This window comes from Dendrobates tinctorius, unplaced genomic scaffold (assembly GCF_039654945.1).
Source record: "Dendrobates tinctorius isolate UK_male_01 unplaced genomic scaffold, ASM3965494v1 ptg000060l, whole genome shotgun sequence".
Taxonomy (NCBI): Eukaryota; Metazoa; Chordata; class Amphibia; order Anura; family Dendrobatidae; genus Dendrobates; species Dendrobates tinctorius.
The window spans coordinates 75,765,916-75,781,035 of record NW_027361728.1 but is presented as its reverse complement, the minus strand read 5'-3'; the positions used below and the strand labels follow the sequence as shown (position 1 = coordinate 75,781,035).

Below are 15,120 nucleotides of genomic sequence, written 5' to 3'. Positions count from 1 at the left end.
TGAGTGAGCCCCCCTTGCCGGGTTGGGCCTCCTCCCTATCACAGTCGGTGGCAGACCTCACCAAGGTGTCTCAGTCCCTAGTAGCCGTTCTGGATAAGTTGCACTTGGGAGCTTCTGCGGGACCTAGCACGTCCCAGGACGTCCCATCTGAGCCAGCCAGTGTCAGTCGCAAGAGACCCAGGCAGGATCTCCAGGCGGAGTCCTCTCCTCGCCCTACCTCACCCCATACTCCCCAGCAGTCTCCCTCTTGGGCCTCCTCTCCCGAGTCAGGTGAAGCGCTTTCGGAATCTGAAGGGGTCTTAGAGCTGGATTCGGATCAGGATGCGAACATGAAGGTTACGGTGCAGAACCTCATTGCCGTGATTCACCATACCTTCGACATCACTGACGCCCCTGCGAAATCCTCAGATCAGGAGGTTTCGTTCAGACGGGCGGAAACACCTTCCAGGGTGTTTCCCTTTCATTCCGAGTTTGGGAAGATTTTTACCAAGGAAAGGGAAGATCCGACTAGACGCTTTCAAAGAGAAAAGCGTCTCGGCGTGCTGTATCCGTTCGCTAAAGAGCTCACGGACAACTGGGCCGCTTCTCCTTCAGTGGACCCTCCCGTATCCAGACTCTCTAATAATACTGTTCTTCCGCTGTCGGGTGTAGCGTCTCTAAAAGATTCTAATGACAGAATCATAGAATCCCTAGCAAAGTCTGCCTTCGAGGCGGCATCTGCGGCGGTATGTCCAGTCTTTGCTTCATCTTGGGCAGCAAAGGCTATATCCGCTTGGGCAGAGGACCTTCGGCTGGGCATTCTGGATAAGGCACAATCGGAGCATTTGGCCGATCTCGCCAATCAGATTTCCCATGCGGGGGATTATCTGCTTTCTGCTTCCTTGGATGCCGCATCTTGCGCGGTTCAGGCGTCAAGCAACATCGTGCCAATCCGACGTACAATTTGGCTCAAGGCCTGGCAGGCGGACTTGTCCTCTAAAAAGTCTGACTAATCTGCCTTTTCAAGGAGTGCGTCTCTTTGGGTCCCAATTGGACCAGATTATTAAGGACGCTACCGGAGGTACGAGTTCTCTACTCCCCCAATCCAAGCCTCGCAGACCTCCTCCAAGGCGTCAGTTCCGTCCCTTTCGGTCTTTCCGCCGTTTCAATGCGGCGGAAAACCCTTCCAACCAGCAAAGGCCACAAGCACGTCAGGAAAGAAAGAAGGTCTCCTTCAGGCCCACTCCGTCCTGGCAGTCCCACTCTTCCCAGGGAAGACCACCCAGATCTAGATCTGGACGGTCTACGTCCGCATGACTATCATCGGTCTTCCGTGGGTCCCTTCCAATTGGGAGGTCGACTTCTTTTCTTCAGCGACGTCTGGTTCGCCTCAGTAGAGGACGCTTGGGTCAGAGAGGTTGTATCGACAGGATACAAAATAGAGTTCGTTTCTCTTCCACGGGATCGCTTCTTCCATCCTGTCCGCCACGGGATCCTGCCTTGATCCCGGGGTTCGGTTCGGCCATCGCCTCTATCCTCAGCTCCGGGGTGATTGTGCTCGTTCCTGAATCGGAACGATTCACAGGGTTTTATTCAAACCTGTTTGTGGTGCCGAAAAAGGACGGGGCGGTTCGACCCATCTTGGATCTCAAGTTACTCAACAAGAGAGTTCGCCTCCGCCACTTCCGGATGGAGTCGGTTCGCTCGGTGATTGCCTCCATGAAGGAGCAGGAATTCATGTGTTCCATAGACATCCAAGATGCCTATCTACACGTGCCCATATTTCCCGGACATCCGAAGTTCCTGTGGTTTGCGATTCACCACGAACATTATCAGTTCGTCGCACTCCCTTTTGGGCTCGCCACCGCTCCCAGGGTCTTCACGAAGATTATGGCGGCGTTGATGGCCTTGTTGAGGATCAGAGGTCTTGTTCTTTTTCCGTATCTCGACGATATTCTGATCAAGGCTCCCTCCTTTCATCAGGCCCGCCTAAGTGTGGCGATCGTTCTAGACACCCTGTCCAGTTTTGGGTGGATCGTCAACCGGAAAAAGTCCTGTCTGATCCCTACTCAACGCCTTGTGTTTCTGGGCCTTCTTTTCGACACTCGTCGGTCAAGGGTATTTCTCCCACAAGACAAGATTCTCTCCCTGCAGCAGGGCGTCCAATCACTACAGATCGCACGGTTTTCATCTCTCAGGACAGCCATGAGGATTCTGGGGAAGATGGTGGCAGCAATAGAGGCAGTTCCCTTTGCCCAGTTTCACGCCAGGCCCCTCCAGCAGGCCATTTTGTCCAGGTGGAACAGGTCGGCTCTGTCTCTGGATCGTCCGGTTCGTCTTTCATGCCGGATCAAGCGGTCTCTCAACTGGTGGTTGACGTCTCCCCTCATTCTCTCGGGGCGGTCCTTTCTTCCCAGATTGGCACAAAGGACGCCAGCCTCATCGGCTGGGGTGCAGTGTTCCGCAATCACTGTTCAGGGTCGATGGTCGACTCAGGAATCAGCTCTGCAGATCAATGTCCTAGAGATACGAGCGATCCTTCTGGCTCTCGTCCACTGGGAATGGCGCCTCAAGGGCCTGCCTGTCAGGATTCAAACAGACAATGCCACAGCGGTGGCGTATATCATCCGACAAGGGGGGACACGGAGTGTCTCAGCCCTGGCGGAAGTGTCCAGAATTCTTCAATGGGCAGAGACCTTTGTTCCAACAATTTCCGTGGTTCACATTCCCGGCGTGGACAACTGGGCCGCCGATTTTCTAAGCCGTGAGGGTCTCGCGGCAGGGGAATGGTCCCTACATCCGGAGGTGTTTCATCTGCTCTGCCGTCGGTGGGGAACCCCGGACGTAGACCTCATGGCGTCTCGCCTCAAAAGGAAGGTACCACAATTCGTGTCCAGGTCTCGGGACCCCCTGGCAGTGGGCGCCGACGCTCTGGCCGTTCCTTGGTCACAGTTCGAGCTCCCCTACCTGTTCCCTCCCCTGCCTCTTCTTCCCAAGCTGTTGAAGAAAATCAAGGCAGAAGGGATTCCAGTCGTCCTCATCGCCCCGAATTGGCCCAGAAGGTCTTGGTTCGCGGACATTGTCAACCTTCTCGCGGACGCCCCCTGGAAGCTTCCTGACAGGGCAGATCTGCTGTCGCAAGTCCCGATTTGCCACCCCAATTCTCGGTCGCTCAATTTAACGGCGTGGCTGTTGAGACGGAGGTTTTGAAACGGGCAGGATTCTCTGACCGAGTGATTCATACCATGATCCGCGCCAGAAAGCCTTCCTCTTCCAAGATCTATTACCGTACTTGGAAAGCCTATTTCTCCTGGTGTGAGGCCAATGACATCGTGGCCATGGTTTTTTCGCTTCCTTCTGTTCTGGCATTTCTTCAGACAGGGCTGGATGCGGGGCTTGCTCTCAGTTCCTTGAAGGGTCAAGTTTCGGCACTGTCCATTTTATTTCAGAAGACGCTGGCCTCCCGGCCCCAGGTCAAAACCTTTCTTCAGGGTGTGGCTCACACGGTTCCTCCGTACCGAGCGCCCGTGGATCCTTGGGATCTTAATTTTGTTCTTGGGGTTCTGCAAGGTCCTCCTTTTGAACCTCTCAGGGATGTTTCCCTTGCCCTCCTTTCTTGGAAGGTGGCCTTTCTGGTGGCCATTACTTCCATCCGACGTGTGTCAGAATTAGCGGCCCTTTCTTGCCGCTCTCCCTTTTTGGTACTTCATCAGGACAAGGTAGTTCTGCGGCCTCTTTACTTCCGAAGGTGGTATCTTCGTTTCACCTCAATGAGGACATTGTTCTGCCATCCTTCTGCCCGAGCCCAGCTCATCCTCTGGAGCGATCCTTGAACAAGCTGGACCTGGTCAGGGCATTGAGAGTCTATCTAGCCAGGACATCTTCCTTGCGGAAGTCAGACTCTCTGTTTATCATTCCAGACGGTGCAAGGAAAGGTCACCCAGCCTCAAAGGCCACTATTGCTCGCTGGATCAGATCGGCAATTTTGGAGGCATACCGGGTCAAGCATCGTGCAGCTCCTTCAGGGATCAGAGCGCACTCTACCCGGGCGGTGGGTGCCTCCTGGGCGGTGCGCCACAGAGCTTCCGCGCTGCAGCTTTGCAAAGCTGCAACGTGGTCTTCGGTTCACACTTTTGTGAAATTCTACAGGGTCCACACCTACGCTTCGGCGGACGCCAGCCTAGGTAGAAGGATTCTGCAGGCCGCGGTGGTGAGTCCACTGGCCTGATGGAAGTTTGTTTCCCACCCCAGGGACTGCTTTGGGACGTCCCATGGTCTCTGTGTCCCCCAATAAGGCGAACGAGAAAACAGGATTTTTTGGGTTGCTTACCGTAAAATCTGTTTCTCGAAGCCTTCATTGGGGGACACACAGCACCCTCCCATGTTCTACAACTCCTGTTCTTACGTTTGTCGATTGGTTACAGTTGAGTTGTTCGTTCTGTTTTCAATCTATTCCGTTACTTCTCCTACTGCTTTCTCACTGAGGAATTTCCTGCCGGTCGGTGGGGTGTATACGGCGGAGGAGGAGCTAACCTTTTTTGTGCATAGTGTCAGCCTCCTAGTGGCAGCAGCATACACCCATGGTCTCTGTGTCCCCCAATGAAGGCTCCGAGAAACATTTTACGGTAAGCAACCCAAAAAATCCTGGTTTTTTTTCCGCAAAATTATATTTTTGCCCCCAATTTTTTATTTTCCTAAGGGTAACAGGAGAAATTGGACCCCAAAAGTTGTTTTGTAATTTGTCCTGAGTAGGCTGATACCCTACATGTGGGGGTAAAACACTGTTTGGGCGCATGGCAGAGCTTGGAAGGGAAGGAGCACCATTTGACTTTTTCAACGCAGAATTGGCTGGAATTGAGATCAGACGCCATGTTGCCTTTGGAGAGCACCTGATGTGCCCAAACAGTGGAAACCCCCCAATTATAACTCCAACCCTATCCTCAACACACCCCTAACCCTAATCTGAGCCCTAGCCCTAACCCTAGCCCTAACCCTAGCCCTAGCGGGAAAATGGAAATAAATACATTTTTTTTATTTTATTATTTTTCCCTAACTAAGGGGGTGATAACGGGGGGTTTGATTTACGATTTATGGCGGTTTTTATGTTTGGTGGCTGTCGCACGCTAAAAGACGCTTTTTATTGTAAAAATAGTTTTTGCATCACCACATATTGAGAGCTATAATTTTTCCGTATTTTGACCCACCGAGTCATGTGAGGTCTTATTTTTTGCGGGACGAGTTGACGTTTTTATTGGTACCATTTTCGGGCATGTGACATTTTTTGATCGCTTTTTATTTCGATTTTTGGGACGCAGAATGAACAAAAACCAGCGTTTCATGAATTTCTTTTGGGGGGGGTGCGTTTACACAGTTCCGCGTGCGGTAAAATTGATAAAGCGGTTTTATTCTTCGGGTCAGTACGGTTACAGCGATACCTCATTTAGGTCGTTTTTTTATGTTTTGTCGGTTTTTTGCAATGAAAACAATTTTATATAAAAAATAATTATTTTTGTTTCGCTTTATTCTGCGAGCTATAACTTTTTTATTTTTTTGCGGATGATGCTGTATGGCGGCTCGTTTTTTGCGGGACAAGATGACGTTTTCAGCGGTACCATGGATATTTATATGCGTCTTTTTGATCGCGCGTTATTGCACTTTTTGTTCGGTGGTATGATAATAAATCATTATTTTTTGCTTTGTTTTTTATTTTTATTTTTTAAGGGGTTCGCTAAAGGGGTTAACTATTGGGACAGTTTTATAGGGCAGGTCATTACGGACGCGGCGATACCAAATATGTGTACTTTTATTGTTTTTGTTTTTTTCTATTTTGAAAAAATGGATTTACTGGGGAATATTTTTTTTTTTTTTTTTTACTAATTTATTTAGCGATTTTTTTTAAATTATTTTTAACACTTTTTTTTTTTTTTTTTACTTTATTACCTTGTCCCAGGTGGGACATCTGTCACAGGCACTGCTGCAGACTTCCTCATGCCTGCGCTTTGCAGGCACTGAGGAAGCCAGCTTCCTCAGGCCCCCGAAGGCCCCCGTCGCCATCTTGGATTCGGGGGCCTGGAGGAAAGGAGCCCCCCGCAGCCGCGCTCCACATTGCGCTGCCGTGGGGGGCTCAGGGAAGCACGGAGGGAGCCCCCTCCCTGCCGATGCTTCCCTTTAACGCCCGGTACACCGCGATCGCGTTTGATCGCGGTGTGCAAGGGGTTAACGTGTCGGGGGCGGTCCGTGACCGCCCCTGACACATTGTGCCGGGTGTCAGCTATGATAATTAGCTGACACTCGGCCGCGATCAGCGGTGCTCACCACGTGGGCGCCGCTGATCGCGATGACGTAATATTCCGTCCATGGTAATTAGGTCCATGGTCACATGGACGGAATATTACGTCAATTGTAGGTAAGGGGTTAAGGGCATAAAATTCAAAGTTGGAAAATTGCGAAATTTTCGCCAAATTTCCGTTTTTTTCACAAATAAATGCAAGTTATTTGAATGAAATTTTACCACTAACATGAAGTACAATATGTCACGAGAAAACAATGTCAGAATCACCGGGATTCATGGAAGCGTTCCAGAGTTATTACCTCATAAAGGTACAGTGGTCAGAATTGTAAATTGGCCCAGTCATTAACGTGCAAACCACTCTTGGGGGTTAAGGGGTTAAAAACTTTGTTTTACTCTATTAGTCCTTCGAACCTGCAGTCATCTGATCGCTTGTACTGTATAATTCCCATACCACAGTATTGACTTGTATAGTACAAGTCACTGACTCCTGCTCAGCCTCCAGCTAAGCTTCAGAGGAGTACCAGGATTGCAACAAAGGGGAACCTACTACAGACGATCAGATCAGAGCTGACACACATCCTATTTAAGTGCCACTGTCAGAGATTGACAGCGGCGTGTTAAATGATTAACAGCAGCATTTAAGGCTTTTCTCCAGCCGTGGCTATTAGACACAGATGCCAGCAGTGTAGTGTAGCCTGCATTTTCTGCATGTGGAAAGAGCTTTGCTCATGACCTCCTCCACACACGAGTACCACAGAACAAGGCGCACATTTACTCCCATATGCCTGAAGGGGTTAGTTGGTTAATACAATGACATTGTCTTCCGTATGTATCCTAGGAGGTGTAAATTTTGTTTGGATAAAGAAACAAAATGTTAAGGAAAGAGGCTTGCATCGCTTTATCTCCTGTTAGGAGGCGGCATGTTTCACTATAGATCTTACGCAGACATTGGAGCAGGAGGCTACAAATGTACCAGTATCAAGCCCAACATGCCTGTACACAGGGCTGTGTTGTCGGTAAACCAAACCTCCGACTTCTCAATTTCCATTACACCGACTCCTACACAACCAAAACGGGCTCCGACTCTACAGCCCTGCCTGTACATTTGGTTGATATTGGTGCTACAGAACTAGTTTCTTGTGGAGCTTGTGCTTCACTTTTGTCTTAGCAGTAAATTTGGTTTGTTCACTTACCTGACACTAACGTGTGCCTGCATTAGGCTTTTTGTACCTAATTAATTTTTTAAAATGTTCCTCTCTTCCAGCTAAAAATGGTCCAATCTATGATGTGGTGTGGAATAAAAATGCGACTGAGTTCTGTGTGGTGTACGGCTTCATGCCTGCCAAGGCCACAATTTTTAACTTGAAATGTGATCCCATATTTGATTTCGGCACTGGCCCCCGGAACGCTGCGTTCTACAGCCCTCAGGGACATATTTTGGTTCTGGCTGGCTTTGGTAACCTGAGAGGACAAATGGAAGTGTGGGATATGAAAAATTACAAACTCATTTCCAAACCAACAGCTGCCGATGCCACGTTTTTCTCCTGGTGCCCCGATGGGGAGCATATAGTTACTGCTACTTGTTCTCCAAGATTACGAGTTGGCAATGGATATAAGATTTGGCACTACACTGGCTCGATACTACATAAGTACGATGTGCCAAACAACACAGAACTGTGGCAGGTGTCCTGGCAACCGTTTGCCGACGGCGTCTTTCCAGCAAAGCCCATTATTTTCCAGCCTGTACCGGGGGAAGTGCCAGCTGAGGAGAACAAGCCAGCGCAAGCTTACAGGCCACCTGCCCTGAGGAACAAGCCGGTGACTAGTTATAAATTGGTACGTAAGCCTTGTCCCAACCGATCACAGTTCACATACAGGAGACAGTCTTCAGCATCACACACCCACACACCATGATGCATACACCCACCAGAAGATCAAGGCGATTAGGCGCTCTATGCATCATGGGGTTTGGATTAGGTTTGCTAAAATAGGAAATTCGATGATTTTTAAAAATACAAAAAAGGATCTGTTTCCACTATTGACGTGATTAAGCATTACTTGGAGGGTTCCTTTGTCACCTTTGTTGTGTCAGTGCACGATAACGAACCGTCCAGTGGTAACGGGAGGCTGAATTTGTTTAACTCCTCACGTCCAGCTTCCTGTCATGCACTGCAGGGACAAGCCTGGGAAGAAAACTACTGATCAGCATATATAGGAACTAACCCCTCCACTATCTGGACCACAACAGATGTTGCTATTAATCCCTTTAATTCCCCAAACATTTTCACTGTATCACATGAAGGACTCGATTCGGTCATTGGCCCCTTCATTATACTAGATTATCAGGGGTGCTCGAATTATCCGCTCATATACTGAACCAGCAGGAATGCTAATAATAAGGGGGTAGGCCATTTTAAAAAATATAACTTTTTAAACAAAAATATAGAGAAAATTAATTAAAAGTTTAAATATCCCCCAGTTTCCGCAAAAGTAAGTACTAAAGTCTATAAAAAAAAGCATATTCTGCATCGTTGGGGCAAAGTTATCTGAAAAACTAAAATATATTTAAATATTTATCCCATACAGCAAATGCCAAAAATGAGGCATAATTTAAAATGGTGAAATCAGTTTTTTTTTTTTTTTTGTTAGTTTGGATCCCCCCAAAAATGGAATAAAGAGATCATAGTTTTATACAGACCCCAAAATGCTATCAATAGAAAATGCACCTCTCGTTACAGGAAGCAAGGTCTCGTACAATTCTGTCAACCAAACATCAATAAAATGTAAGTTTGACGGAGTACGGCCTACTAAAGCTAGAAAAAATTTAGCAGGTTTTAATAATTTTTAAAAGATACTTATATTTATGTTTGCTATCACCATAATCACATTGACACACAGAGCAAAGTCTTCCAGTAATTTGTTTTGGCACAAAGTGAAAGACATTGAAAAAAAGAAAATGGTAACAACCCCGAAAAGATGGCAAAATTTCTGCTTTTCTTCAGTTCTACCCAACTTGGATTTTTTTTTTTCTCCATTTTCAGTACATTAGATAGTAAAATGAATGGTGCCTTAAAAAATGACAACTTTTCCCACAATAAAACAAGCTCTCCTATGGCTATGTCAATGGAAAAATAAAAGTTATTGCTCTTGGAAGAAGGGGAGTTCAAACGTACGCACTAAAAACTGCTCAGTCCTTCAGAGGTTAACTAATGTGTGAAAAAAGGGATATATTAAGTCGCTTGTAGAGAGGCTATGTATTGCGTATGGGAGGGATTCCTGATCCTTGAACAACGACAGGCTTCAAAGAAAAGGAGGATCTGACATGTTAGATTTTCCCAGAAAACTCCAAATGCGTGGGCCTCAAAACTGCAATTCAGAGAAGTCATCTAGGCACTTGATTTATCAGAAAATCTAGAAATGAATACAATGTATTTGTGCTGATAGATTTGGATCAGATTCCACCTTGTGTTTCTGTTCATTTCAGCATGAAGAGGAACCTCCCCAGAGCACAAAGCCCCAGTCCACCGACAAGCCGATGTCCAAAACTGCTTTAAAGAACCAAAAGAAGAGAGAAGCAAAGAAAGCTGCTAAGCAGGTATTCCAGGCCTGGTGCTAATGCGGTGTCCGGACCAATGGAGACGAGACAAGTCACGCAAGGAGGACCTCTTGCCACACCATGAAAAATGTGTGTGATGATAGTCACTGCATTCCTTATGACGAAGTCTTGGGTGTTGCTTTGGAGATTCCATTTGAAATCAGTTTTCTCCTCTATAAAAAAAAAAGAAAACTAAAAAGTATATGCATAAAATATATTTACAGTCCCATAAAATGCCAGATAGTTTATGTAATATGTAAATTATTTTTTTTTTTAATAACAGTTGGCATCTGAAAGACCTGCTGCCATTTTATCAAAGGGGGCCTGGACGTGTTTTTTTTTTCTCACATTTTGGATACATGTCATTGATTTCTATTATAAGAAAAAATTTGTCGGTCCTGTTTTGAAAAATTCTGCAGTTCATGTTTTTCGATACAGTGACAAAAGGAAAGCAGACCTTGGCAAGTCCATGGCCAAATTCCAGCTCGTCAGATTCTGTGTTTCTAACATGTATATTACCAAATATATGGAAAAATGTAGTGTCAGTTCAGCCACAGGAACGTTTCATTTCTTTTTCCAGGAAGCCAAAGTAGATGAACCGACTGAGCCAGTCTTGCAAGTTAGTCAGAGTATTGCCACAGCCACTGTAACAACTGGAGACCCTGAAACTGATAAAAAGATTAAGAATCTGAAAAAGGTAAGCTGCTACTACCTATGATAACTCAAGGCTGGTTTTCGGGAAGTACAATTCAGACATCTACAGTACCAGTTTCCATCAATTTACCTTAATCCCCAATACCCCTTTTAACGGCAGCAGTTATGGGTATTTATTCCTAAGCGCTTCTTTTTAACGGCGCTGAGAGAAATAAAAATAAGGTTAGCTGAGACTCCGTAAAACATGATTTTGGTCAGTTTTTACCGAACCCAGTGTTGCGATCACCGTTATTCATGGAATAATGGCGACCGAAAAAAGTCAAATTTCCTATTTATTTCTTTCTCCTCTGATATGATCTAGTATATCAGAAGAGAGAGAAATGGGGTCCACCGAGCCCCCACCCTCCACCCCGGTTCCTGCGGTGTCCTCCGGTCCCTCGGGAAGAAAAAGGTGGGCGCATACGCAGTGCGCCTGCCGAGATCGGCCGGCCGGCACCTGGCAACAATAGGAGATTTCTATCCTATGACAGTGATCAAAATAAAAAAATAGTAAATCAACCCCCCTCTATCACCCCCTTAGTTAGGGTGAAAATAATAAGATAAAAAAATGTATTTTTTTCCATTAGGGCTAGGGTTAGGGTTTTGTTAGGGTTAGGTTGTGTTTAGAGTTATGGTTAGGGGTGTGTTTGGGTTAGTGCTGTGTTAGGGTTGGCATTAGAATTAGGGGGTTTCCACTGTTTAGGTACATCACGGGGTCTCCAAATGCAACATGGCGCCTGCCATTGATTCCAGCCAATTTTGCATTCAAAAAGTCAAACAGTGCGCCCTCTCTTCTGAGCCCTGCCATGCGCCCAAACAATGGCTTTCCCCCACATACGGGTTATCGGCGTACTCTGGAGAAATTGCACAACAAATTTTGAGGTCCATTTTCTCCTGGTACCCTTGTGAAAATAAAAAAAAGTTTGGTTCCAAAGTAAATTATTTGTGAAAAAAAAGTAAAATGTTATTTTTTTTCCTTCCACATTGCTTTAGTTCTCGTGAAGCACCTGAAGGGTTAAAACACTTCTTGAATGTTTTGCGCACCTTGAGGGGTGCAGTTTTTAGAATGGTGTCACTTTTGCGTATTTTCTGTCATATTGATCCCCCAAACTCACTTCAAATGTGATATGGTCCAAAAAAAATTGTTTTGTAAATTTTGTTGGAAAAATGAGAAATCAGTCGTCAACGTTTAACCCTTATAACGTGCTAACAAAAAATAATTGTTTCCAAAATTTTGCTGATGTAAAGTAGACATGTGGGAAATGTTATTTAGTAACTATTTTGTGTCACATAACTCTCTGGTTTAACGATTTTGTGTGATATGATTTAAGGGCACAAAAATTAAGTTTGAAAATTGCTACATTTTCAAAATTTTTGCCAAATTTCCGTTTTTTTGCTTAAATAAACGCACGTCATATCGACGAAATTTTAGCACTAACATGAAGCCCAATATGTCATGAAAAAACAGTGTCAGAATCAGTGGGCTATGTTGGGAGCCAGAGGTCGCGCTACATATTTTTCAGAGGAGTAAAAATACTCCTCCCAATATTTTTGAGGAGTATTTTTCACCACGGAGGAGTACACACACACACACACACACACACACACACCATTGCACAGACCACCCCCCCCACACACACACACACACACACCATTGCACAGACCACCCCACACACACACACACCTCAGCTTTGGCCGCACACACAACGCTGTGTGGGAGGGGCTAACACAGCACCCGTGACGTAATCTGCGAGACTCCACAATCCGAAAATGAGGCGGGGAATCACTATACAAACCCCGCCTACTGACGTGAGTCGCTCCGCAACATCTGATGCTGCCCTTTCCCCAGCTCCGTCCATCTCGCTGCCACTGTAGCTTAGAACGATGCGTCCCGTGGGAGCGTTCCAGAGCTATAACTTCAGTGTCAGAATTGTAAAAATTGGTTTGGTCATTAAGTACCAAATTGACTGTCACTAAGGGGTTGATTTTGTCCCCCCCCTTATCATATTATACAGACAAATCATTCATAAAAAATGTTATCGTAATTGCCAGCATTATTTACTCTGACTTATGATAATGACTTCCAGAATAAAAAAATGCTCCACTTTTTTCAAAACCGAAAGCAGTGAAAACTAAGTGTTATTGGCATGTTAATCATAGTGGACAAGTGACACCATATACTTCTAATTTTAGCAGTGTTGTCATAGGGAGGTGCGTGTGGCCAAAATCCAGGTCATGTTCTCTTATTAATTCCCTTGAATACTGATTATAATTTTTACCATTAAAGAATTTCTGTGATTTTTCTCTATCATTTATGACTCTGCCACTCCTGTTTTTCTGTTGCACAGTCAGGTATGTTCTTTGACTTTGGGGCTCTCAGCTGTAGTTTCTTTTAGTTTCTTCGTCTGCATTTAATGTAGATATTGTTTCGCAGAAACTGAAAGCTATTGAGCAACTTAAAGAATTGCAAGCATCTGGCAAGTCATTGGAAAAGAACCAGGTAAATGTGTACTTCTCTAAGCAACAGCAGTTCACCATTCATCTTAAAGACAATGTGTCCTTAGAAAACGATTTATAGTTTAAATGAGGTTTTTGTATTAAATGTATTCTTTTATAATATTTTGGCATTACTTAAACTTGAATTAAACATAAATATTTTGGCATTACTTAAACTTGAATTAAACATAAATTAGAAAGCTTACACTTTTCGCAGTCCTTCCTATATATGCATCCCAAAATGGTACCAATAAAAACAAAACTCGTCCCACAATAAAACAAGTCGTCATGCAGTGCCCTTGACTAAGTGATGGGTCTCAGAAAAATAAGATCCAAACTTTTCTTTTTTAAAAATTGTTACCTTTTATAAAAACAGGAAAGTATAATAAAAATGAAAAAAAGGACCTCAAATAAATTTGATAATGGTGTACTCGTACTGACTAGTGATGAGCAAACGTGCTCAGATGAGGCGTTATCCGAGCAGGCTCGGGTGCTAACCAAGTGACAATGGCATGCTCGAATAATAATGTTTGAGTCCAATTGGTTACATGTCTTGCAGCTGGCTGCAACACATACAGGGATTGCCCATCGATCAAGTAATCCTTGCATGTGTTGTGGCTGTCGAACAGCCGTAAGACATGCAGCCGCGGGGGACTCGAACATATTATTCGAGCACACCGAGTACACTCAGTTAGCTTACTCGGATAACCCTTTATCCAAGCACATTCGCCCATCACTAGTAGTAGGTGCCTTTTGCCTTGATATGCTGTTGTAATTGGGACAGTATGATGTGCTGTTGTAATTTTATAATATTTCTGTATATGCGATTCCACTTGGATAAAATATATATTTTGGCTATCCTTCTTAAGTAACATTCCCCAAATTCCTGTTTTATGTGTTACTCTGATTCGATATGCTTTTAATCATTTTTTGAATTAATAAACTTGAATTAGTTGTATAAATATACTCTTTCACCTCTTCCTGTGATTCACACAATTAGAAAAGGTTGGTTGTGCTATTGTCCTATAAAATCACTAGGTCAATTTTACTACACAGTGAGCAGCATAAAGACTAAACCAGAGGAAAAATGGTGGAACTGACATATTTTTTTTCACTGTTCTGTCCATATTGAATTTTATTTTCTCTTTTCAGTACATTACACGGTAACGTGAAAGCTGACATTCAAAACTATAACTTGTACCGTAAAAATAGCCCTTGCAGCCCCAAAAAAGTTTAAAATTTACTCCACCATTAGTTACATTGCTGGACATGCATATTAATTGGTAGGTAAAGCTATTGTTATGACTTCTAGCTAATTGTACGCTCCCATTCACAGATTGATAAGATCCAGAAGGAGGACGCACTTCTGAAGGAACTGGAAGACTTAGAGCTTGGAGTATAACGTCAAAATTATGATTGACATACCAAGACGTGTTTTGTACATGGAAGCAAAGGATTAATGGACATTGTTCAAACTTTTATCTTATGTTGGATTTACAATATAGAGATGCCAACCACATGGGAGTAATGTTTTTTTTTTTTTGTCTGTTTGTTTTTTTATAAAGAAAAACTGCCAGAATAGCCTTCATATACATTATCTACGCTTCCACTCAAGGAGACTAGGAGCACATAAACAACAGATGTGAGGAAGTTTCGGCAATTTCCTGTTAATAGCACTGGCAGACACAAAACTATGGGTATACGTCCTGCCACTATGAGGCTTGACATTTTGTTAAAAAGAAATTGTTGTGTTTTCTCTGCCACGTAAGCTGTTCTCTATAGTGGTGTAGTTTCCTTCATCGTGGAGAGGATCCACCATGCACTCAGTAGTATTCCTCCCTGCAGATGGCACATCTACTCCGGCACCCTTTCTCTGAGGCTATTGTTGCAGCATAGTGTTAAGGGGGTTTTACACTAAGCGATATCGCTAGCAATATCGCTAAAACGTCACTGGTTTTGTGACGTTATAGCGATATTGCTAGCGATATCGCTATGTGTGATACTTACCAGCGACCGGCTCCCCCGCTGTCCATCGCTGATCGCGCGAGAATGTCCGGCTCCATTT

General features: G+C 44.7%; 1 protein-coding gene across 1 annotated transcript in view; it reads left to right on the top strand.

Moving 5' to 3' along the window:
* Positions 1-14,572, top strand: part of EIF2A (eukaryotic translation initiation factor 2A) — a 63,115-nt gene extending 48,543 nt beyond the window's left edge. Inside the window, exons 10-14 of the mRNA XM_073579073.1 lie at positions 7,536-8,107; positions 9,756-9,866; positions 10,447-10,563; positions 12,994-13,059; positions 14,392-14,572. Coding sequence (XP_073435174.1) covers positions 7,536-8,107; positions 9,756-9,866; positions 10,447-10,563; positions 12,994-13,059; positions 14,392-14,457 — 932 coding nt within the window. The 3' untranslated portion in view covers positions 14,458-14,572. The remainder of the gene's footprint in view (positions 1-7,535; positions 8,108-9,755; positions 9,867-10,446; positions 10,564-12,993; positions 13,060-14,391) is intronic.
* Positions 14,573-15,120: the final 548 nt, after the last annotated feature.